Source organism: Sapajus apella, unplaced genomic scaffold (genome assembly GCF_009761245.1).
Source record: "Sapajus apella isolate SASKATOON/1434 unplaced genomic scaffold, GSC_monkey_1.0 scaffold82, whole genome shotgun sequence".
Taxonomy (NCBI): Eukaryota; Metazoa; Chordata; class Mammalia; order Primates; family Cebidae; genus Sapajus; species Sapajus apella.
Genome location: NW_022437022.1, coordinates 8,706,886 through 8,732,587, shown reverse-complemented (window position 1 = coordinate 8,732,587; position 25,702 = coordinate 8,706,886). Strand labels below are relative to the sequence as shown.

General features: G+C 47.2%; 1 protein-coding gene and 1 long non-coding RNA gene across 8 annotated transcripts in view; one reads left to right on the top strand and one right to left on the bottom strand.

The window, feature by feature from the left end:
* Positions 1-25,702, top strand: part of SYNJ2 (synaptojanin 2) — a 118,798-nt gene extending 93,096 nt beyond the window's left edge. For 4 of the 7 annotated variants that reach the window (XM_032253206.1, XM_032253205.1, XM_032253210.1 and 1 more), the window contains 11 exons: positions 2,430-2,588; positions 4,757-4,913; positions 5,930-6,047; positions 8,373-8,591; positions 8,696-8,774; positions 10,424-10,592; positions 10,996-11,169; positions 15,599-15,711; positions 17,104-17,212; positions 19,808-19,983; positions 22,173-25,702. In XM_032253206.1, the coding sequence (XP_032109097.1) occupies positions 2,430-2,588; positions 4,757-4,913; positions 5,930-6,047; positions 8,373-8,591; positions 8,696-8,774; positions 10,424-10,592; positions 10,996-11,169; positions 15,599-15,711; positions 17,104-17,212; positions 19,808-19,983; positions 22,173-22,922 (2,223 nt within the window). In that variant the 3' untranslated portion in view covers positions 22,923-25,702. Of the gene's footprint in view, positions 1-2,429; positions 2,589-4,756; positions 4,914-5,929; positions 6,048-8,372; positions 8,592-8,695; positions 8,775-10,423; positions 10,593-10,995; positions 11,170-13,688; positions 13,824-15,598; positions 15,712-17,103; positions 17,213-19,807; positions 19,984-20,463; positions 20,665-22,172 lie in introns of all 7 variants that reach the window. The other 3 variants (XR_004261294.1, XM_032253211.1, XM_032253208.1) reach the window with 3 other exon arrangements.
* Positions 13,982-22,174, bottom strand: LOC116533446. The gene is made up of 2 exons (XR_004261295.1): positions 22,013-22,174; positions 13,982-14,188 (listed from the first exon to the last, which is right to left on the bottom strand). It is a non-coding gene; the product is annotated as an uncharacterized LOC116533446 (long non-coding RNA).

The window sequence follows — 25,702 nt, the reverse complement described above, 5'->3', positions numbered from 1 at the left end:
CTCAGATAAGAACACACTTTCGACCGATGGGCCCTGGGTCCTTGGTCGAGGACACTTTTTGACCAGGAACACCATTCTTGACCAAGGAGCCCAGATCCTCCTGTTCTCGAAGCTGCAGTAGCAAACTGCACACTGCCCTCTTGTGGCGGTCTGGAGGGTTTCATTCTGAAACCAGAGGATTTTCTTTTCCAACATAGATTTTGATGTTCTCCTTCCTGTGCAAAGATGCTACCCTGGACACCTTCAGCGTGTGGTGCACATGAGACCCACATGTTCCCCGAAGCAAGGGTAGACTTCAGCTGTTCATGCCAAAAAATATTCCAGTGTCTGAGAGGTGGCGAGTTGGGTCACAGAACTCTTCCCCATGAGAACAGATCCTTAAAACTGACGTCCCATTTTACTGGGCTGCACAAGCACTGAAGGCAAAATTTCCTTAGTTTTTGTTAAGAAGCGCCATAATTCTTGTTGGAGTTGTTTCTTATGTTAAAAAGAAACAAATGAGTTGGGCAATTTTCAATTGTGTGTAATGTAGTTTAGAAAGAAAAAAAAAAAGTCCAACCCATCTCATTTAAAAAGTGCTACTTTGGGGCTGGGTGCCGTGGCTCACGCCTGTAATCCCAGAACTTTGGGAGGATGAGGCGGGCAGATCACCTGAGATCAGGATTTCAAAACAGCCTGGCCAACGTAGTGAAACCCTGTCTCTACTAAAAATATAAAAATTAGCCAGCCATGGTGGCACACACTTGTAATCCCAGCTACTCAGGAGGCTGAGGAAGGAGAATCACTTGAACCCGGGAGGCGAAGGTTGCAGTGAGCCGAGATCGCACCATTGCACTACAACCCAGGATACAGTTTGAGACTCCATCTCAATTGAAAAAAAAAAATGCTACTTCGAAATAGTAAACTTGGGATACGTAATAACATAAACCTTATTCTCCTAAAGCTGAATACTGGAAGCTGCTTCCTGGGAGCAGACACTGCAAAGCGAGGGAGTAATTAAAGGGTTTGTAATGTGGTTCTTTTCTACAATAATAATATTGAGGGAACTGTTAACATTCTACACTTTTGTTTTTGAAACAGAGTCTCACTCTGTTGCCCAGGCTGGTGTACAGTGGCATGATCTTGGCTCACTGCAACCTCTGCCTCCCAGGTTCAAGTGATTCTCCCACCTCAGCCTCCTTAGTAACTGGGATTACAGGCACACACCACCAGGCCTGACTAGTTCTGGTATTTTTAGTAGAGATAAGGTTTCACCATGTTGACCAGGCTGGTCTCAAACTCCTGACTTCAAGTGATCTGCCCACCTCAGCCTCCCAAAATGCAGAGATTACAGGCGTGAGCCACCGCACCCGGCCAACATTCTCCACTGATTTTGTCTAATATCGTAGTCACTGGCCATATGTAGCTATTTACATTTAAATTAGTTAAAAATAAATAACATTTTAAAATTCCTTGCTTTCACTGGCCACATTGAAAATGCTCGGTATTCATGTGGCCAGTGGCTCCCCCATCTGACAGCACAGAGAACACGCCAGCGCTGCGGAAAGTTCTGTTCGACAGTGTTGTCCAGACACTCATTTTATTTGGTTGGGATCCATGTAATTTTCTGTCCAGCTTATTGTCATGGGGGTGGTGGAAATGCCTCATAGTATAGGAGAATAGAAACTGATTTTGGAGCTATGCGGATGGGAGTTGAAATCCATCCCATCTGTATCGAGCACTAGCTGTGTAACCTTCAGCAAATGCCTTTGTTTCTAAATTTTTGTGGTTTTTTTTTTAATCTAAGAGAGAGCTGGTGGCATCTGCTTGTGCACCTGGAACAGAGCCCAGCCCTTGCGGACAGTTGATCCACAGCAGCTGCTGTCATTGTGATTCCTGGGGAAGAGATAGGGAAAGCAAGGACCGCAGGAGGTCTCCAGGGCTGAGCTGGGGCCGTGGGCTCCTAAGACTGAGTAGGATGGGGAGGAAGAGTGAGAAAAAGACAGAGAAGGGTCACGTGAAGAAGCCAGGAAGTTATATGAAGGTGTGCATCCTGAGCATGTATGCTATGCTTTTGAAACCTCATTCTCCTAACACTGAATGCTGGATGCTGCTTTCTACAAGCAGGCGCTCCAAAGCAAGGTTGCATCTGATCTTCAGGACTGAGATTTGCGGAGGAAATTCTGGCCATCTTGCTCCCCTCCGCTTAGGGTTGGAGCTTCCCTCGAACCACTCAGAAACACTGTTATTTAAAATTAGCAAGTAAGCCATGTAAAATTCCTCCACAGGTTTATGGGATGGGTGAAAAACAAGATGCTCTAGTAGAAAAAAATTTTTAAGTAACATTTTAAGAAAAATACTCCTGCTTGGCCCAGTGAGCTTGTCTTTCTCCTCTTTCCCGCCTTCCTTGCAAGATGGGCTGAATGATTATGATTTTCTTTTCAACTTAGGGGAGAAACGTTTTTTCTCATGATTATGTATTTTGGTGTGGCGATTTCAACTACCGCATTGATCTTACTTATGAAGAAGTCTTCTATTTTGTTAAACGCCAAGACTGGAAGAAACTTCTGGAATTTGATCAACTACAGCTACAGAAATCAAGTGGAAAAGTAAGTTGTGCTTTAAAAATATTTTTTTAGCTGCTGCTTCAAGATAGATGACGTCTACGAGATGTAGAGGCTGGCACAGCAAATGCAGATCCGTGAGCAGATTTCACTGTTCCGGCGTTGTAGGAAACAGGTGGGCTTGTGAGGCCACAGTACAGGAGGGCCGTTCACACACACCTCCTGTCCCCTTTTCTTTTCTTTTCTTTTCTTTTTTTTTTTTTTTTTTGAGGCAGAGTCTTGTTCTGTCACCCAGGCTGGAGTGCAATGGTGCTATCTTGGCTCACTGCAACCTCCGCCTCCCAAGTTCAAACGATTCTTGTGCCTCAGCCTCCTGAGTAGCTGGGATTATAGGTGTGCACCACCATGCCCGGCTAATTTTTGTATTTTTCGTAGAGATGGGGTTTCACCATGTTGGCCAGGATGGTCTCAAACTCTTGGCCTCAGGTAATCTGCCCACCTCGGCCTCCCAAAGTGCTGGGACTACAGGTGTGAGCCACCACTCCCAGCCAACCTTCCCCTCCTTCTAATACTGTTATTTTAGTGCCTGTTTGCCTTCGAGCAGGGTAGATTGAGATGAGGGGAGTACATTTAAATTCCATTTACCTGTGGAGAAAGAAGCTGGTTAAATGTGTGAGGGCCAGGAGCGGTGGCTCACGCCTGTAATCCCAGCACTTTGGGAGGCTAAGGTGGGAGGATCACTTGAGTGCAGGAGTTTGAGACCAGCCAGGGCAACATAGCGAGACCCCGTCTCTACCAAAAATAGAAAAAAATGAGCTGGGTGGTAGTGCACGCCTGTAGTCCCAGCTACTCTGGAGGCTGAGATCAGAGAGTCACCTAAGCCCAGGAGGTCAAGGCTGCAGTAAGCCAAAGTCACACCACTGCACTCCAGCCTGGCCAACAAGGTGAAACCCCATCACTGCGAAAAATACAAAAATTAGCTGGGCATGGTAGCAGGAGTGGTGGCTCACACCTGTAATCCCAGCACTTTGGGAGGCTAAGGTGGGAGGATCACTTGTGATGCCTGTAATCCCAGCTACCCGGCAGACTCAGGCAGAAGAATCGCTTGAACCCAGGAAGCGCAGATTGCAATGAGTAGAGATCACACCACTGCACTCCAGCCTGGGCAACAAGAGTGAAACTCCATCTCAAAAAAAAAAAAAAAAAGAAAAGAGAAAAAGTGTAGGACAGGACAGATAAGGTCTTTCCTGAAGCGAGATTTGGACATTCTTTGAGGTTTACTGTCTTCCTGCCTCAGTGCCTGCCAGTGTGTGGAGTGCTAAAGGGTTGCCACATAGACAAGTGACCACACAGCCTCCTAAGGCCGGCTTTCCTTTCTTCCTACTGCCAGTATTCTCCCCTCCTTTCAGTGATGCCTGAGAGAATGAGGGTTATGTTTTCTCTGGGTCTTCCTATGGTGACAAGGCCAATCCAAAGCTAAACAAAGAGGAGAGGGTTGTGCATGGGGGCTCACGATTGTAATCCCAGCACTTTGGGAGGCCAAGGCAGGAGGATTGCCTAAGCCCAGAAGTTTGAGACCAGCCTGGGAGACATAGGGAGACCCTGTCTCTACAAAAAATAAAATTAGCTGGGCATCATGGTGAGCGCCTATGGTCCCAGGTACTTGGGAGGCTGAGGCAGGAGGATCACATGAGCCTCAAAGGTTGAGGCCGTAGGGAGCTGCGATTGTGCCACTGCACTTCAACCTGAGTGAAAGAGAGAGAACCCTGGGAGAGAGAAGGGGGTGGGGAGGAGATCTGACTTTGACTCTGCACTTCTGTGTACTTAACTCATTTACTGAACAAACATGGATGAAGGCCTCGGTGGCTGTGGGCCGGACATTGCAGCAGGCATGGGACTGTAAAGATGGGCACCCTGACCCCTCCCTCCAACCCTTCACTGTCTCCTGGGGAGCAGCAAGCAGACAGTGGCTAGATCAGATGCTGCAGCAGGTGGGGAGATACTGGGTGTGTGTCCCTCAGTGGGCTGAGCTGAGGATCGCTCTTTTGCTAACTAAAAGGCACACATGTGTCCAGTTCAGACAGACTTTCAAATGTAATGGTGCTTCTGTTACTTTTTAGGAATAGGGACTTGCCTTTTCAGTTTTCATTTTTGTTTATAGCATTCAGGATCTAAAATGTAGGTGGCCTCATGACTTCTTTTTCTCCCAATAGATTTTTAAGGACTTTCAGGAAGGAGCCATTAACTTCGGACCCACCTACAAGTATGACGTCGGCTCAGCCGCCTACGATACAAGTGACAAATGCCGCACTCCGGCCTGGACGGACCGGGTGCTGTGGTGGAGGAAGAAACATCCCTTTGATAAAACAGGTGAGGGGCTGTTCAAGAGCCAGCAGAAGGCGGATGAGAAACGCTGGGAAGTCTCGTTCCCCCCAGCCCAGTGCTCCGCCACATAAGTGGGTCTTCTTCATCACCCAGATGACACAAAAGTCATTCCAGACTTAACCCCTAAGCTTTGGAAGTTGTGCTTTCAGGGGGCTCCCCCTCTGGCTTCATTCTGGAGACACCGACCTGCAAATAGGTCTCCTCTTGGCTCCCCCCGCCCCTTTTTTCTGGCTGGGGAAAGAGAGCAGGGAAGCACCAGGTGGCCTCCCTGCCTGGCCCCACACTCCCCATCATGTTCTTTATCCAGCCCGATTTGTTCAGCTGCATTCTCACCTGCTTAGAGCCCCAATTCCAAATTGAACACGTGCATGACACAGTAAAACTACGAGTTTTTAAAAATAATTGGTTGTCAAGTATGTTTTAAACAACTGTTTATGCCCAGCTAGGAAGTGAAGTTTATTTAAAGTTAGAATGCCTGTAACTGGTACATTTAAACAACAACAACAACGACAACAACAATTAGTTACACATTTTGGGAGAGAATAGCCAGGAAACTGCATCTGTAAACAGACAATGTAGATTTCCTTCAGATGAGCTTGTGAACACGTGCGTGGCCCCAGGGCTCTGAGAGGCGGGGCCTGGAATGAGTCTTCCTGTTCTCAGCTCCTGCAGCTCTTACTGTCCCCATTGCTGCCAATCTCCTGGGATTCCTGGGTCCTGGAAACGTGGCAGCAACACTGCGTCTCAGGCCCACAGTCGGCCCGCTGGCGAGGACTGCAGGCATGGTCATGACAGTTTTGAATAATTAGGTGTGAGGAATGTTTTTAACCAAAGGCCTCAAAGCATCTGAAGCCTGGATCCAAGGTCAAGGAGTCAAGAGGATGAGTCTGGGGCACGGGGCGGTTCGTGGCGCAGACCTCTATTGTGGAGGTTTCAAGATCGCATTCCTGGATATTGACACAATTCTGTGTTGCTCTCTCCAACGGAAACCCTGTGAGTAGCTGGAGAACTCAACCTTCTAGAGAGTGATCTAGATGTTGACACCAAAGTCAGACACACCTGGTCTCCTGGTGTCCTCCAGTACTACGGCCGTGCGGAGCTGCAAGCGTCTGATCACAGGTAGGTCCTCACTTCGATGGCATTTTCTCCTGTGCTGGGGAAGGCAGCATCTCTCTCTCCGCAGGGAACTGCATGCTTTGCCCGTAAGGATGTGTTTACCCATGTGGGTGCATGTGTGCATAAATACACCAAAGAACACAGAATGATAGAACAGATAGCTGTGGACCCACCACTGAGAATTCCTAAATGTTAGCGTTTTGTCATTGCTCCATATCATAAATGACATCATTTATGAAAATTTCGAAGATGCAACCTATGTATTTCGTGACTTTTATATTTTCTAAATGATGTCATTATGCAACTTTTTTGTTACTATTTTTGAGATACAGTCATATTGATGTTATAGATCTGGTTCATTCATTTGTAACTGCTGTCTAGTATCCCACTAAATATATCCATGGAACTCACAACTTACCCATTTACCTCTTGATGAATATTTTCTCCAGGATTTTATTATTACAAATGGAGTCTCGATGTATCACCCAGGCTGGAGTGTAGTGGTGTGCACTACAACCTCCGCCTCCCAAGTTCAAGCAGTTCTCCTGTCTCAGCCTCCCAAGTAGCTGGGATTACAGGTGCATGCCACACCTGCCTAATTTTTGTATTTTTAGTAGAGATGGGGTTTCACCACGTTGGCCAAACTGGTCCCAAACTCCTGACCTCAGCTGATCCACCTGCCTGAGCCTCCCAAAGTGCTGGGATTACAGGTGTGAGCCACCACATCTGGCCCTGGTATGCCGGGCTTTTTAAAGGCTCTGTGCCTCATGCATTGAGGATGGGGTGGATGCCACAGAGAGAGCGCAGTGGGCACTGGCGCCTGTGCACTAGGATGGAGGCAGAGGGAGACTCACCCTGCAGAACATCTTTAAAGACAGAGGAGAGGATGGCATTTGAGGGTGTGAATAAGGAAGAGTTTGGCCTTCCCAAGGCTGCTGCCAAAACTCTCCCATCAGTTTCAACTTTTACAAGGGAAGAAATTAAGAAAAGGAAGGTGGGGAGCAGCTGTCAACCAAAAAGCCTATTTTGTCTTTTGAGACAATAGTCCTCCAGGCTGGAGTGCGGTGGTATGATGTTGGCTCACTGCAACCTCCACTCCCAGGGCTCAAGCGATTCTCATGTCTCAGCCTCCCAAGTAGCTGGCATTACAGGCGTGTGTCAACACGCCTCGCTGATTTTTGTATTTTTAGTAGAGACAGCATTCTGCCATGTTAGCCAGGCTGGCCTCTAACTCCTAGCCTCAAGAGATGGGGTTTCACCGTGTTGGTCAGGCTGGTCTCGAACCCCAGACCTCGTGATCCACCTGCCTTGGCCTCCCAAAGTGCTGGGATTATAAGCGTGAGCCACCGTGTCCAGCTGAGTTGAGCCGTTTTCAATAAGGCTATGTAGTTTTTGTAATACAGGATTATCTAAATGTTTGTAAATAGAGTAATAGCCATCCCTATGTCATAATTACTGTAAGGTTTGCATTATTTCCTGCTGGACTGTTTTCCTGTTTACGTCATTGATTTTTACATTATTCCTAATGATTGCATAGTGTGTTATATGAATGTATCAGAACTGTTTCCCCATTAAGAAACAGAGCATGTTGGCCTGGTGCAGTGGCTCTACTAAAAATACAAAAATTAGCCAGGTGTGGCGGCACGCTTCTGTAATCCCAGCTACTCGGGAAGCTGAGACAGGAGAATCGCTTGAGTCTGGGAGGCGGAGGTTGCAGTGAGCCCAGATCACACCACTGCACTCCAGCTGGGGCGACAGAGGGAGAGACTGTCTCAAAAAAATCAATAAATAAACAGAGCATTTCCTTTTTTTCCCCTCCCATCAATAATGCTGTAAATGATCAATCTCATGCGTTAAATCTTTGTCATAAAGTCTGAGAAGTGAGATTACTAGGTGAAGAGAGATGAACAATTTTGGAACTCTGTAAAGTGCTAAACAGTCCTGAAAAGCCTGCACCCTGGGCAGAGTGCAGGCGCCCACTTCCCTCTGTCCTTGGCAGGACTAAGGATCACCACGTCAAAAATCTTTGCTGATGGCTGGTTATTTTCCAAGTGCCGGGATGCATCTTTAGAGCGCCACACTCTATTTTTCCTCTCAAATTATCCTTAGATTAAAATGCCAAGGTGATACTAAGATGAAGGAAAGATGAGGACTAACACGCCAGGGCAGGGCCGCTCGCCTGCAAATCCACCTGCTGGCGGCCACGTTCTCAGGTTGCTGACTGTTTACAGAGAGCCCTGGGAGACAGAGGCTGGGCACTGGAGGCAGCGGGTGTGGACATCTGTCCCAGGCTCACTGTCATCCCTCTTTTGTTCCTGTCTCACGCAGACCCGTGCTGGCGATCGTGGAGGTGGAAGTTCAGGAAGTCGACGTGGGTGCTCGGGAGAGGGTTTTCCAGGAAGTGTCCTCTTTCCAGGGCCCCCTGGACGCCACTGTTGTGGTAAACCTTCAGTCACCGACCTTAGAAGAGAAAAATGAGTTTCCCGAGGACCTGCGAACTGAACTCATGCAGACCTTGGGGAATTACGGGACAATTGTTCTCGTCAGGTAACTGCTGCCCTGACTGATGTGGGGTCCAGGGGATGTCGGTGAGGATCCATGAGAGCTGCCGGGTCGTTCTTGGCATTGACTTGGCGTTTCATTTATTCCAGGATCAACCAAGGGCAGATGCTGGTGACTTTTGCAGACAGCCACTCGGCTCTCAGTGTCCTAGATGTGGATGGCATGAAGGTATGCTGTGCTATGCTTGGCCACACTGTGGGTGGGGCCTGGTTAAGCCCTATTTTTGCGTGGGCATGTCTTCTCCCCTCTTCTTGCCCTGACCTGTGGCTCAACCTGCACCTTTCTTTTCTTTTTTTTTTTTTTTTTTTTTTTTTTTTTTGAGACAGGGTCTTGCTCTGTCATTCAGGCCAGAGTGCAGTGACACAATCACAGCTCACTGAAGCCTTGAACTAGCAGACTCAAGCAGTCCTCCCATCTCAGCTTCTCAAGGAGCTGGGACCCAGGCATGCCACCATGCCCAGATAATTTTTCCAATTGTTTGTAGAGACAGGGTCTCGCTCTGTAGCCCCAGCTGGAGTACAGTGGGACAGTCATGGCTCTCACTGTAACCTCAGCCTCCCGGGCTCCCATCATCCTCCCGCCTCAACCTCCCAACGTGTTGAGATTACAGGCATGAGCTTTCATGCCTCACTACCAATCTGTCTTTGTGTGTAGACACCATATGCAGGATAGAGTTTGGATTCTTCACTCTGGTTCTGAGGTGTCTCATGTCCTGCTCTGGCTACTTGCAGAATAGGGAAGAAGGCTGGGTGTAGTGGCTCACACCTGTAATCCTAGCACTTTGGGAGGCCGAGGTGGGCAGATCACCCAAGGTCAGGACATTGAGACCAGCGTGGACAACATAGCAAATCCCCGTCTCTACTAAGAATACAAAAATTAGCCAGGTATGGTGGCTTGCGCCTGTAGTCCCAGCTACTCAGGAGGCTGAGGCAGGAGAATCACTTGAACCCAGGAGGCGGAGATTGCAGTGAGCCAAGATCATACCACTGCACTCCAGCCTGGGTGACAGAATGAAATTCTGTCTCAAAAAACCAACCAACCAACCAAACAGAACAGGGAGGAAGAATGTGAGTCACGGTGTGCTGCGCTGGATGGCCGCGGTAGCCAGCAGCTGCAGGAGATTAGCCATTTGAGAGTGTAGTTCCCACCGAGTTACTTCATGTGTCTTGGCTCACACCTCCATGTGGGAGACTGTTCCAGTCTTTCTCTTTAGAGTATGTATTTTGGAATATGCAGCTCATAGGTAGTTTCCATTTTTATAGTATCTTGGCTTTAAGTTTATACCAAGGGGGAAGCTGGAGATGAGAGTTTAACTTTTTTTTTTTTTTTTTTTTTTTTTTTTTGAGATGGAGTCTCACTCTGTCACCTAGGCTGGAGTGCAGTGGCACAATCTCGGCTCACTGCAGCCTCCGCCTCCCAGATTCAAGCATTTCTGCCTCAGCCTCCCGAGTAGCTGAGACTACAGGCACATACCACCACACCCAGCTAATTTTTGTGTTTGTAGTAGAGATAGGGTTTTGCCATGTTGGTCAGACTGGTCTCAAACTCCTGACTTCAAGGGATCCACCTGCTTCGGCCTCTCAAAGTGCTGGGATTACAGGCGTGAGCCACTGCACCAGGCCTAGTTCAACTTTTTTTCAACCAGATGTATGAAAGCTATGCTGTGTCCCCCTGAGGTCTGGACCCTTGGTTTTTCATGGCCAAACATAAAGATTGGCCTCACTGCGGGTGTGTGGGTTTGGATGAGAAGCACTGTGTGATCAACAGGACTGGTCATGATTTTTATTTATTCCTGGGTGGCCGCTCTGCCCTCCCAGGTAAAAGGCAGAGCAGTAAAGATTAGACCGAAGACGAAGGACTGGCTGAAAGGTTTGCGAGAGGAGATCATTCGGAAACGAGACAGCATGGGCCCTGTGTCTCCCACTGCCAACTCCTGTTTGCTGGAGGAAAACTTTGACTTCACAAGTTTGGACTATGAGTCAGAAGGTTAGTCACCCTGCACGGAGGGATAAGCAAGCCGTTCTTCCAGCAACAGGGCCGAGCTTTTAAGGACACCTTCTAAAGCCTACCTTGCAGAAGTGACAGAGGACACCCACAGGGCAAGCCCTCCATCCCATGTGATGAACATGTTCATATGTGTGGACAGTGCATGCTATGGTACCTGGGAATGGAGGTGTCTAAACTTATGCTACAAACACTGGCTTTGAGGATGGCAGAGCTGTGGGCATACCAGTGGAGCAGGGGTACCATCCCTGCTGGCACCCGTACCCTGGGTTGCAGGGCAGGGTGCAGGTGTCCAGACAGGAGCCGAACTAGTCCCACTGATGAAAGACCATGCCTTTTCCCCTCATTGTTTTCACCTTAATTGTGATTCATCTCCTTCTCCCAGGGGATATTCTTGAAGAGGATGAAGACTACTTGGTGGATGAACTCAGTCAGCCTGGGGTCTCAGACAGTGAACTGGGGGGAGATGACCTCTCTGAGGTCCCCAGCCCCACAGCAGTGGCTCCGCCCAGCAAGTCCCCTGCACTCACCAAAAAGAAGCAGCATCCGACGTACAAAGGTAGCCTGACCCTTTTTTTCTCAGGAGCCCCTGCCACAGAGTCAGCTCAGGATAGACTTCTCTTTTTCTCTCAGCAGTTGGGCACTGTGTGATGTCAAGTTTGCAGGTCCCAGGAGAGACTTGAACCAGGCAGGCCCAGCGAGTGGTGGGGACAGCTCTGCAGAGGCAGCCAGCTCCCACACCCTGAGTTCCTCTAGTATTTTATTTTTTTACAGTAACTTGTACCCCCGTAACACACCAGATTCAAGATAATTCCTGTTTCCTCTGGCCGTTCAAATGGTTGTATATTTGTGATTATTTCCTACCCCCTACAAAACTCTTCTGATTTGGCCGGGCACAGTGGCTCACACCTATAATCCTAGAACTTTGGGAGGCTGAGATGGGCAGATTGCTTAAGGTCAGGAGTCGAAACCAGCCTGGCCAACATGGTAAAACCCCGTTCTCTACTAAAAATATTTTTCAAAAATTAGCAGGGCATGGTGGTGCATGTGCCTATAATCCCAGCTACTCAGGAGACTGAGACAGGAGAATCACTTGAACCCAAGAGACAGAGGTTGCAGTGAGCCGAGATCGCCCCACTGCACTCCATCTTGGGCGACAAAGTGAGACTCCATCTCAAAAAAAAAAAAAAAACAACTTCCGATTCAATCCCAATAGAGACATATTCCATATCTATGTCCTGAGTTGCTGGTGTATTGTCACATTTATATAATATCATATTGTCATACAGTCATGCTACATGGCCATATCATTGTATCATTTTAGACTTAAGAGGGCCTGAAAGGTCACATAGATTGAACCACACACCCTTAGATTAAATGATACAACCTTTTTTTGGGGGGGGGACAGGCTCTCATTCTGTCTCCCAGGCTGGAGTGCAATGATACGATCTCAGCTCACTGCAACCTCCACCTCCCAGGCTCAAGTGAACCTCCCACCTAGGCCTCCCAGAGTGCTGGGATTACAGGCGTGAGTCCCTGCACCTAGCCAATAACTGTTTTGAGTAACTTCTGAAGCCCACTAGTGTTACATGGCTGGCAGATAGGGTGGTTCATGCTTCAGTGTCAGCTTCGTTGATGTTGTTCCATTCATAGCCAGGCATGCCTCTAGCTGTGAGTCATTGCGTCCCGAATTGGAGGATGCTCTAACCAGCAGGTGCAGGAGCTCAGCCATGCATTGGGTCCCTTGAGCTGGGACTGAGAACAGAGAACAGGGCTGAAAGTGAATTAAGATACTTCTCAGGAAGGGTACTTTGCCAGGAGAGGTGCAAAGACCTCCAAGCCCCTTTGACTGTATGCTCGTCCCCACACTGATCAATAACTTGCCTACACCAAACCATCAGGAGCTTTTAAATGTATGGCTTTTTGAGCCCTGCCAGAGAGATCTGGATTTGGCAGGAGTGGGGTGGGACCCTGGAAGCCTGGTATTTCACCAAGCTTTCCAGGTGATTTGGATGCACAGCCAGGTGTGGGGAACCAAAACCAAAGCAGCAGCCTTCTCCAGAGCATCACGGTGGTTCTGTGTGTTGCTCCTGCCAGGGGCGTCTGCCCTGGAGCTAAGTGGCTGGAGGAATGTGCTCTTCCCATGAGAAGGACCCTTTTCTTGGGAGTGACCATCATGCAGGCAGCCTCTGGAGCTAGTGTACGTGTGAGCACAGGTTCTCCTTTGCATGAAGAAGCTAATAGAGCGACACGAGACACATGGGTGGCTTTGCTACCTGGTGGGCATTGAGAGGGTCTTCCCTTGATGCTATGGGGTTATTCAGCCATTCCCATTTGTAGGAGAAATCCTGCTTTTCCCCAGTTCCAGCCTCCAGGACACATGGGGTGGAGCTGCTGGATATGAGGAGTGGGGTGTCTGAGCCAAAGTGAACTGGAGAGGGCCATGCTGTGGGGCGGCCCAAAGGCTGCTGATTTGATCTGTAGTGAAGCAGGAGCCTTGCCTTCTCAGGACTCCTCAGCCTCTTGGAAGGTGCGTGCAGGGCAGGTCAGAATGGCAGACCCTTGGGAGTGGCCGGCCACGGGCCCACAGGGTTTGGGAATTGACAAGGGAGCAGGATGCCCAGTCCTAAGCACTGGCCACTGCGTGCCAGACTGCCCTGCTGCCAGAGCAGGGAGAGTACCCTCAGCTTCCTCAGTCAGTGTGTTGAGTGAGGAATTCAAAACGCCTCCCCATGGTTGGGTGACCCTCAGGGGCTGTTTGCAACTGTCTCCTCCACTCTGCGCGAGTCTTGTTATTTCACAAGAAAACACGCTTTGAAATGCTTTGAAATAGCTCAGTGTCTCTCAAGTCTGAGAAACACATGTTGTCCATGGTTCAGTGAATGTTCCAAGCAGGCACTGGGTACCCTCCCCGCCCCCACCCCTCGCCAGCAGACAGGAGTGCCCATTTCTGGACAGAGCCTTCAACTGTCCTGCACCAGGTCCCCCTGCCACACGCAGCCTCCTATGCTCAGACCCGTGTCTGACATGCCTGAGTGTGGACAGACTGTTGTACTCACGCCCCGCCATGTCCTCCAGATGACGCAGACCTGGTGGAGCTCAAGCGGGCGCTGGAAGCCGTCGGGGAGTTCCGCCACCGTTCTCCGAGCAGGTCTCTGTCGGTCCCCAACCGGCCTCGGCCACCTCACCCCCCGCAGAGACCCCCCCCCTCCAAGTAAGACTCTGCTTGCTTTCAGCTCCCTGGATGCCTGCCGGGAATAACTGCGCATTCCCTGCTACTGAAAACACGGCTTGGAATCCACTTCTCCTGGCCTTCGGGTCCCCACAGGGCCTCTTCCTCCTGGGGCTCCTTTTTGTTGTAAATCCAGGACGTGTTTGACGTCAGGGCTAGTTGTGTTTCTCATGGCACGTTAAACGGTTCCTTTCCAAAACTGCTCTTCACCCTGGAGCTGGGCTTTGGCGTCAAGCTGCTGTCCCTTGGCAGCCTTAGAGCATGCAGAATCGGGCGCAGCCGTGGGAGGGACTGAGCTTCGCAGTCAGATGCGTCTCTCCTCAGCTGCTGCGCAGTCCTCGCTCTGCTGCCGAGAAAGCAAAGCTGTGATGTGCTTTTGATCAGCTTCCATCTTCCCACCACTGTTTCCTTCTCCCTCCCCAAAAATGCAATGATCAGATTTAGATCTTCCTAAGCCGTTACTTCAGAACTGGGCTTATCGCAGCTGACGTCACGGTAGTAACCAGTGGCAAGCCTCATGCCCAGATATAAAAATAACCTAAACATAACATATCTAAGTCATCTATTATTGTGGAAATTTTGGAGATAACTATAAAGAACAAAATTTTAAAATTCACTTGACGACCTTCAGATAAAATTATTACAAAAGACTTCTTTTTCCAGTTACATTTATCTGTAGCAACGTATTTTTTTTTTTTTAACAGAATTAATACCTATTTTCTCTGGTCAATTGTCTTTCATTTAACCGGCTATATTTTCTGTGTCATTAAATGTTCTAAAACATGATTTGTTAATGGCTGCAAGTATAATTTAAAAGTATAATCTAACAGTTTATTCCCCTGCTTTGGATTTTTTTTTTTTTTTTTGGAGATGGGCTTATTGTATTGCCCAGGCTGGAGTGCAGGGATCTCACAGTCACTGCAGCCTTGACCTCCTCGGGTCAAGCAGTCCTCCCGCCTCAGAGCTAGGACCACAGGCATGTGCCACCAGTCTTGGTGGTGTGGTATTGTTTTTGTTTTTGTTTCTGTTTTTTTTGTAGAGACAGTTTCACCATGTTGCCCAGGCTTGTGTTTTTGAAAGATTTTCTTCCCCACAAAATATTTTAAAAATCTGGTCCTTGGGCCAGGCACAGTGGCTCACACCTGTAATCCCAGCATTTTGGGAGGCCAAGACAGGCAAGTCGCCTGAGGTCAGAGTTCTAGACAAACCTGGCCAGCATGATGAAACCCTGTCTGTACTAAAAAAAAATACAAAAATCAGCTGGACGTGGTGTCAGGAGCCTGTAATCCCAGCTACTCAGGAAACTGAGGCAAGAGAATTGCTTGAACCTGGGAGGTGGAGGTTGCAGTGAGCCAACCTCCACCTGGGCCACTGCACTCCAGCCTGGGCAGCAACAGAGTGAGACACCGTCTCAAAAAAAAAAAAAAAATTGTTCCTAGTAATAGTATTTGGAACCATTTCAAAATCAATTGGTTTTTATATCAGATCTGGCTCCCCAGGATTAAGGTTTGCATTCCAGTAATGCGTCTCCAGATCATCGACATCAATAGGCAGACGCTGGCAGAATCTAGTGAGAAACTCCATAGGGAGCCCAGGAGGGCCCAGCTCTGTGGGCACCCGAGGTGCCGAGTGAGTTCTCGGACCTCGCCGTGCCTGTGGTCTGCTGGGACATCCGCCTCGTCTAGTCGGGCTCCTGGCAGCTGGCTGGGAAACTGCTTCACTGAGATTGAGATTCTGCACTCCTTGGTTTTCACAGCCGGTTTAATGGTGAAAAAGTCGGCTTCAGATGCTTCCATCTCCTCCGGCACCCATGGGCAGTATTCGATTTTGCAGATGGCGAGACTCCTGCCAGGAGCACCTCAGCAACCAGTGAGTTCTTCTGCACTCATTTCACACCCAAGGGTTTTGCTGCGGGAGAGTATGGGATCTCTCTTCCCAGCAAATATATAGATTTACGTGTCTTTAACCCCTCTTCCTGCTCACCAGCACATCTCCAGACCCCATAACCTATACCCTCGAAGGTCCTCCATAGGGCTTTTAAATGGTTGTATGGAGTGTTCTAGAGAAAATCGCTTTTGATGAAAAATCCCAAGTATCCCTGGTTTCCAGACTCATCCATTTCTCTCTCTTCCCATTCTTGCCTCTGCCCGTAGTGTACGGACAGAGCATTTCTTGGTAGAAGGGAAAAGGGGAGAAATTCAGATTGTCATCCTGGGAAAATGATGATCATTCTGGAGTCAAGTTAGTTGAGAGAACAGGCTAAAAAGACATCTAAATAATGAAGTTGGGGAACACACTAGTAACAGTAACAGCTGTAGAGGATTATGGAGGTGCAGGGTTCCAGAGGGTTCTATGAACTGCTGGGAAAGAGAGCAGGTGAAGGCAGGGGAGTAGAAGGAAGAGAGGGGAGGCCAGGTGCTGGGGGAGGATGCCGTGCCCGGGATGCCTCTGGGGAGCTGGGCCTGGCCAGGTGCTTGTGCAGCCCTGGCAAGTGGAGGGGTGACTGGAGGCCAGTGGTTTACAGTAGTGAAAATAGGTCATGAAAGGCAACCCAGATGCTGGATGAAGAAGAAAAAGCACTTCTGGCCGTGTGTGGTGGCTCACGCCTGTAATGCCAGCACTTTGGGAGGCCGAGGTAGGTGGATCACCTGAGGTCAGGAGTTCAAGACCAGCCTGGCCAACATGGTGAAACCCTGTCTCTACTAAAAATACAAAAATTAGCTGGGCGTGGTGGCGGGCGCCTGTAATCCCAGCTACATGGGAGGCTGAGACAGGAAAATCGCCTGAACCCAGGAGGCAGAGGATACAGTGAGCCAAGATTGCGCCACTGGACTCCAGCCTGGGCAACGAAGAGCAAAACTCCATCTCAAAAAATAAAAATAAGGCACTTTTAAAGAAACACATATCTGGAATATATTTTAATAACTCAGCCAGACCATGGAAAGAGTGGCCTCTGATTTTGCTTTCTTGACTTTAACCTGGTTATTGAGATAAAGACAGAAGATGGTCAGTCCATATACAAAAATCTGTAACCACGCAGCTTTGGAGACAAGGTTCATTAGGTCTCTAGTGTATGGCGCTCTTGTTGGAAAGGGAGAGCTCCTGGGGGAAGAGAGGATGGCAGGGTGCGGTGGAGGCTGGAGTTTGTATGGGCAGCATAGTCTGGGGGAGCCCTGCGCAGACCCGCAGGTAGCAGATGCATCCGTGAGGCTGTCTTCCTGCCTGTGCTGATACTCTGCTCTTCCTCATTCTGCCCTCAAGCCCAAGGCTCGGACTGGAATAAGTAAACCTTATAATGTCAAGCAGATCAAAACCACCAATGCCCAGGAGGCAGAAGCAGCAATCCGGTGTCTCCTGGAAGCCAGAGGAGGTAGGTCTTCTGCTGGAAGGGGAAACCCGATCCTCCTTTTCTTTTCCTCTCCCCACTAAAAGTGGTCTAGAAACGAAAATAACTTTTTATTCTTCTGGAGGTGACATTAAATGAAAGCATCCTTTAGCAACATTTTATATAAATCTATACTGATTGTCCATTTAAAATTCAGTGTGTGTATGAAAATCATCCCAGGGCTCTTAAGCAGCATCTAGAGGAGAGACTGAAATAAACTAAATTGAATTTTAAAAACAGGTTAATGCTGCTGGCACTAAGTCATTCTGCCAGCTTTATAAAAAAGACACAGTTACATTGTTTGTCCTAATTTCAGGCACAAAATCTACCTTTTAAATGGCTGGCAAGTGTAAGTAAAGTTTTTAGTGTCAGGCAGGGACCTCTTTCCCACCATCCTGTCTGTTTTCTGTTGCGGTTACTTCACTGAACCCACATTAATCACCTTGGGCTCTCCCGGCTTCATTCATAATCACTGGTAATTTACACTTTTACATTTGGCCTTGGCTTTGTTCCAGAATATCCCTTGGCAAGAGGAGAGTGTGCCTTTTTTTTTTTTTTTTTTGAGACTGAGTTTCACTCTGTCACTTGGGCAAGAGTGCAGTGGCTCAACCCCAGCTCACTGCAACCTCTGCCTCCCAGGTTCAAAAAATTCCCCTGCCTCAGCCTCCTGAGTAGCTGGGACTATAGCCGTGTACCACCATGCCCAGCTAATTTTTGTATTTTCAATAGAAACAGGATTTCACCATGTTGGCCAAGCCAGTCTCAAGCCCCCAACCTCAGGTGATTCGCCTGCCTCAGCCTCCCAAAGTGCTGGGATTACAGGCGTGAGCCACCACGCCCGGCTGAGTGTGCCCTTTGAAAAGGCGTAAGCAATCACCATTGCCTAATTTCCTTTTAGTCAGCATGTTTAACTGCTTTGGAATTCTCAAATAATATTTAAGGGGGCATGAGTTAAAAGGTTGAGAACTACTGTTGTAGAATGATACTGCCACAAATGGTTTTTTTTTATTTTAGAAAAATAACTAAAACTATGGATATAACAACCCAAGTTTCCATCAGCTGATAAATGGATAAACAAAATGTGGTCCATCCATACAGTGGAATATTGTTCAGCCATTAAAAAAGAACACAGTGCTGATACATACTACCTCATAGGTGGATCTTGGAAAGATTATGCTATGTGAAAGAAAGAAGGAAAATAAAAAAGGCCACATAGTGTACCATCCCTTTTTATGAAATGGCCACAGCCAGGAAATTCATGGGGCCAGAAAGCGCGTCATGCTTCCCAGGGTCTGGAAAGAGGCGTGGGTGGGAAGTGACTGCTGAAGGTGTGGGGCTTCTTTTTTGTGTGATGAAAATGTTCTGGAGTTAGATGTAGTGATGGTTGCACAACTTAGTGAATATACTAAAAACAATGAAGGGTACACTTAAAAAGGGTCAATTTCACAGTATGTGAATTATATCGCAATAAAGCTGTTTAAAAAAACAAAAACTAGGGATGCAGATGTTACTAGAGGTTTGAAATCCACCTACAGTCCCAGCTTAACACGCTCTTGGTCATGGCCCCACTGAGATTTGGATGTATTTGGATCATCTCCCCTGAGAAAGGTAAGTACACATGAGACTTTGCATATGATCTCAGGGTCTCACTGGTCTGCATCCAGACTATCCACAGACCCCAGATCACCACCCCTGCTAGGAAGGTGAATGTGAAAAGCTGGGGCTATGGCTCACAGTAGCTCACACCTATTATCCCAGCACTTTGGGAGGCCAGGGCAGGAGCATTGCTCGAGTCCAGGAGTTCAAGGCAAAAATTTATTTTATTTCATTTTATTTATTTATTTATAACAAGAGGCTCACTCTGTCGCCCAGTCTGGAGTGCTGTGGCGCAATTTCAGCTCACTGCAACCTCTGCCTCCCAGAGGAGAAGATTGAAGTGATTCTCCTGCCTCAGCCTCCCGAGTAGCTGGGACTACAGGCACACACCATCACACCTGGCTACTTTTTGTATTTTTAGTAGAGATGGGGTTTCACCACGTGGGCCAGGCTGGTCTTGAACTCCTAACCTCATGATCAGCCCACCTCAGCCTCCCACAGTGCTGGGATTATAGGCGTGAGCTACCGCACCCTGCCCAAAAAATTTAAAATTAGCTGGGCATGGTAGTTCGCACCGATAGTCCCAGCCACTTGGGAGGCTGAGGTAAGATTGCATGAACCCAGGAGTTCCAGCAACATAGTGAGACCTCATCTCTGCTAAAAATGAAAAAGAATTAGCTGGGCATGGTGGCACTCACCTGTAATCCCAGCTACTCAGGAGGCTGAAGTGGGAGAATTTTTGGAGCCTGGGAGGTTGAGACTGCAGTGAGGTGTGATCGCACCACTGCACTCCAACCTGGGTGACACAGCACAATCCCATCTTAAAAAATAAATAGTGAAAAAAGCTGGTGCTGAACCTAGCTGGTTAGTCCTGAAATACACTGAATTCGTAAATTACCCTTAGGATGTAGACTGTCTAAAGACGAAATCATGCAGTGAATTGCCTCGCCCTTGACACTGCCGCCATGTGGTTTTATGTTTCAGGCACCACAGAAGAAGCCTTCAACACCATGGCCCCAAGGGACCAAGCATCCTCTGAACCAGAGCCCATACCAGGGGCAGCCAAACCAGAGACCCCACAGGCACCCCCGCTCCTGCCCCGCCGGCCCCCACCCAGAGTTCCTGCCATCAAGAAGCCAACCTTTAGAAGGACAGGAAAGGTAACAACCTGGTAGCATGAACCCTCTTACTCCTAAGTCGCTCGGGTGTCTCGTGAAGAATTGTGTCTCGCAGACAAAAAATCTAGTTACCTATGGACATCCTCTCGTTCATGAGTTCCAGGCACAGGCGTGTCTTTGGGGAAGGGTTTGACAACTGCCTCCTCCCTCATGCCCTACTGTGTCTTGGCTCTGGCTGAGAAGAACAAGGGGTCCGCTGTCTCGCAGATTGTCAGTGTGACGAGAACAGCTTGGAGGTATTATGCTTCCTAAGTGTTCTGGATCCCCAGGGGGAACCACAGTGGGATGCTTTTCCCCACGTGTTCTGGTACCGTCCATTTGCGTGTGGTCTGTGTTGTGTGCACGTGGTTTCAAGGCATTAGAAAAACAGTAACCGATTCCCAGATTCGCCAGGTCCACAGGCTCTCGTGCGGCCTCGGTCTACGTGAGGTTCCACAGCTTTTCTTGACGCTTTTCTTGCAGATTGTTTTTTGCTCTCGCTCTCAAGCTTCTCAGCCTTGCTTACTGCTTCAAAGACATGAGTTTGTAAGGACAGTAGCAGCCCAAAGACTGGCATCTGTAGACACATCTGGATCTTCCGTTTGATCTCAGTGTTCTAGTAATGGACCCTCGGTAATCCCTCCCTGGTCATCGCAGCGTGGCGCCGCTTCCCCCCAAGGGAGTGTGAGCAGGGACTTTGGCTTCACTCTTGGCAGCACTTGCTTTGTATTTCCTGGGTTGCTCTTCCATCCCACGTTGGCTCATTGCCGTCCATCCCTCGTCCATGCCTCCTTACAAAGTGGACCTTTTTCCTCCCCCTTTTCCCTGTTCAGATGTTCCTCGACTTAAAATGGGGTTATGTCCCCAATAAACCCATCATAAGTTGAAAATTATCATGTCAAAATTGCATCTAATACACTTAATCTACCAAACGTCATAGCCTCGCTGAGCTTAAACATGCTCAGAGCACATACATTGGCCTACAGCTGGGCCAAAAAAAAAAAAAATCTAACACAGCCTATTTTATGATACTAAAAATAAAAGGTCTAACTTCAAGATTTGAAGTTTGCTTTCTACGGAACATAAGCGCTTGTGACCTGGGGTAAAGTGGAAATCCTAAGTGGAACCATTGTTAAGTCGGGGACCACCTGCTTTGTCTTTTCTTGTGAAAGCCAGAAGCAGAAATGGATTCATTTTCCCAACCTGCTGCACAGGAGTTAGAGTAAAAGGCTGTTGGAAAAGATATATTTTTTTTAGTTTGTTTTCTAGAGAACCAGAAAGAATTCTGAAATGCCAATGTTTAACTAGCCTACTGATCTCCATTTCTGTATGAAAGCTTCATTTTGACTGTGCAATTGTTTTCTTTGTGATAGATCTGAATCAAAACCAAGGCAGTGTAAAGGTTTCCATTTTTTACCAATATTTAAGTATAAAAGATTCAGGGAGCAACGTGCAGTGGCTCACGCCTGTAATCACAGCACTTTTGGAGGCCGAGGCAGGTGGATCACCTGAGGTCAGGTGTTCGAGACCAGCCTGACCAACATGGTGAAACCCCATCTCCACTAAAAATACAAAAATTAGCCGGACATGGTGGCAGATGCCTGTAATGCCAGCTACTAGGGAGGTTGAGGCAGGAGAATCGCTAGAACCCAGAAGGTAGAGGTTGCAGTGAGCTGAAATTACACCATTGCACTCCAGAGTGACACTCTGTCTCAAAAAAAAAACAGAAACAAAAAAATTCAAGGAGAAAGTATATCCATTAGTTCTTCAATTAGCTTAGTATTATAACACAAGTTACTTCACCCTAGCGTGGTCCAGACCATACATCAGCCCAGGCTGCATTTTCAGAGTGTTTTCAGAGAGTTTCCCTTACTTTCAGTAAGGGAAAAGCATAACCCCATTTCCTAAAGTGACAAAGAGAAGTTTGTCTCTGATTATTTACTATGGCCCTGGTTTTAGAATTTCCGCTCATTTTCGTTGGACCTGCTGGTGTGACCTGATAAATGTGTGTTTCTCCTGTGCTTTTTCTTACCTGGTCACATTCTGGCATCCCACACATTCTCAAATCTTGAATTTGCTAGAATGTCAGCTTGGTCTCATCTCTGTTCTCTGCTGACCACTCAGTGTTCTCTGATCTTCAGCTTCCCAGGTGTTGGCTTCTTATTTACACTCTTTGTCCTACTTTTTCTCAGCCTCTGTCACCGGAAGAACAGTTTGAGCAACAGCCTTGCCATTTTACAATCGGGCCCCCAGAGACAAGCCTTGAGACCCCTCCTGTCACCACAGTCCCTCAAGTCCCTCCTGTTCCCAAACCAAGAACATTTCAGCCTGGGAAAGTTGCAGAGAGGAGGCCAAGCCATGGAAAGCCAGCATCAGATGAAGCCCCTCCTGTGGCAGGAGCCTCCATGCCACCACCTCCAGAGGTGCCATCTCTTGTGCCCAAAGTCCCCCCAAGGAGGAAGAAGTCAGCCCCCGCAGCCTTCCACCTGCAGGTGCTGCAGAGCAATAGCCAGCTCCTCCAGGGCCTCACTTACAACAGTAGCGACAGCACCTCTGGTCACCCACCTGACACAGGCACTGCCTTCCCACAAGGGGACTTTCTCAGCACTTCCTCTGTTATAAGCCCCGACAGCAATGGCACCAAAGCAATGAAGCCAGGGGCAGTCCCCCTTCTTGGCGATTATCAGGACCCCTTCTGGAACCTTCTTCACCACCCTACACTGTTGAATAACGCTTGGCCTTCTAAGAGCTCAGACCCGTTGGACTCAGGGACCAGGATCCCCGAAAGGGCTCCCACAGACCCAGCATCAACTAGAGCTTCAGCTGCCAAGGCGGAGCTGCCACCAGATCATGAACACAAAACCTCGGGTCACTGGGTGACAATCAGTGACCAAGACAAGAGGACAGCACTGCAGGTATTTGATCCACTGGCAAAAACATGACTCTGCGGCTCTGAAGGCCGCCCTCCTGCAGAAGGCATACCTTCCTTCCTCTAGGCATTGCTCCACCAGAAGACACACCTATTTAAAGGCACACTGGCTAAAACATTTGTGCATCTGTCACTCTTGTGTAGTTTACAAAAATTGTGTCTCTTATTCAGTAAGATGGTTAGCCACCAAAAGATATTTCATTCAAGACTTGTTCATCTGAAGTTTCCTCTTAAAGGAATGAGAACCTTCCTGTTAAATTTGGTGTATGGATTTTAAGCAAGGACATCTAGCTGATGAGGCCCGAGAAGTTCTTGCACATTCAATTTTTAAATTGTCGTTCAGTTCATGTTGTCTTTTGTCTTTTGTTTTATTTGTATTTTACAGATTTCGAATAACATTTTGGAGAGCTGCCTGAAGGTTGATGTATAAAGTAAGGATTAGAGAAAGAGGTCGTTGGGACCATTAATAGCTGTCCCGGCCCACTTAAACAAGGTTACAAAAAGTCAGAGTTGGAAGCAGCAAATAGGTCAACCTCATGACTAGACTGTACATTCCCATGAGCCCTCGTGTTTAACCGTGTCCATGTGTATTAACCTTGATGCGTGAATCCCGGGAAGCTGGTGTCATACACCGTTTTGCCTCTAAAGCATATACATATAAGCTTAACCTTGGCTTAAACTCGCTGAAGACTCCTGTGCCATCTCTTAGACATTGCATGCCCTATCAATTACTATAATCCTGGGCCGTGGCATGCTACTGAAACCAATTTTTATCCACCATCTAGTCCTTATTAAATGAAGCCTCGTGGATTCTTTGTTCCACTTATATTCCATACATACCACATAAAAGCACAGTGTGAAAACTCATGCTGGCATTGGATATTGATTCTCATTGTTAGAAAATGGAGAGTATTTCAGCCTCGTCTGTCCGGCTGGAGCTTCAGGATGGAAAGCACTATGTGTCCCTGCATCTAAGAATCCCCAGGGCAGTGTTTCTGGGTTTGCTTGTCTGTATGTTTATTAGGTTTATTTCTTGCCTATTCATTTTCCCCACATTTCCAACACCACTTTTTACCTATTCAATAATTGAAAAAGACATTACCATAGTGTTTTACATTTTTATGGTAATATTACAAGGTCTAGCATCCATTTGGAGCAGATATCGTGTTTTGGCTATTTAATAAGAAGTTCACTGGTGAAATCTTATTGTGTCACTTGTATCTGGGAGCCTTTCATGTCATAGACTCGTACGGCAGTGATAAAGTGTTGCTCCTCACATGACTAGGAATGTCTGTCCTAAATGCTCACCACTAGGATGGTAAGGATCATCTTGCCTGGGCTGTGCCACTCTCTTGTTACCAATTAGACCTCTGGAATTTCAGAATTAGTTTTCACTGTCACTATCAAGATGTACTGTGGATTACTTAAATCTGGCAATCAAAACAAAAGCTACAACAGGCATCTCTTTTCATCTGAAGACTAATACCAGGAAAAGGATAAATGAAAAAGGAATCCGTGATCCACAGAGCTAAACAGATAAGATGCATAGTTGACCAGACATAAAAGGCAGTGTTTAGGTGATCAGGATGCCTTTGGCAGCATTTATGTGCTTCATGTGATATTTACCTCCATAACAAACACGAGAAACAAACAGAATGGTCCTTAACAGAGTTTAGGGGAGAGCGCAAGATGGGTTGCTTGGAGAAGCTGATTTGCCAAGATGCACATCGCTACTAACAAGCAAGAGTCAGAAATGAAGTGAAATTGAAGAATTTATTCAAATGCTCTTTTCCTTATCACCTCTTTTGTCACCAAAAAGGAGGTAAATTTGAAAACAGACAAATGTAACAACCAGTCAGGAAAAGTGAGCTACTCTATTGCTTGCAGTGCTGGAAATAGATCTCATTTTTAGGTTTTCTCTTTGTTCCAGAGAGCAAATAAATGGGACAGAGAATAAAATTTCTGTTAAGATAGGTGCTCATCTCCTAAGTAGCTCTTCAGAGTCTGACAGTAAGTAAAAACACACAGAATTATGTTGACTTGGGGAAGTGAATCCAAAAAGGTACAAGGAGTTTAACAGTTAAATATTATTTGATCATGGCTGTCAAATTTAGTGAACAACACAGATTGGATTTTGAGTTGGTAATATGTGGTTTTCAACCAGAATTCTCTTTAAAAAAAAAAAGAGGACAATTGGAATTGCCTTATTTTTGAAATCAATGCTTACTAGTTGGTATCATTCCCAGGTCAGCAGCAGAGTTGATTAAATAATCTTGACAGTGAGCAGCTGCCATCTTGGGGATTTCATCCTGTGGTTTTTTAAAGGTTTCGTCTTTGATGCTACCACCCAGGACTTCTAACTGTGACCTTGTAGCTTATTTTGTTACTGCTGTTCTCTAACATGATGGACTACATTAGGTCCTTGACAGCTCACCATTGTCTCCCTCATCCCAAGTGTAGTCCCTTTTACATCACCATCTTCTCACACTTCTTGCCTATTCTTAAAATTTGTTTTGGTTAATGGCTGAATTAGGACATCAGCTCAAGCAATTCCTATAACAGTTTAAAGTTGTTGAAGTTCAAGGCACATAATAAAATTCTCCCTAATGTGTGTATAAGTATAAACAAAATAATGTATCAAAGCGTTCAGTTTACAATGAAGTCATTTCATTGGGAAGAAAAGCTGCAAAGATTATTGGGGGACTAGTGATTAATAAAATCCGGTAATATTTTTTGAAGTGAACATTTGTACTGAAGTTGCACATGAAACCTATTAAATGTTTTTGTCTTTTT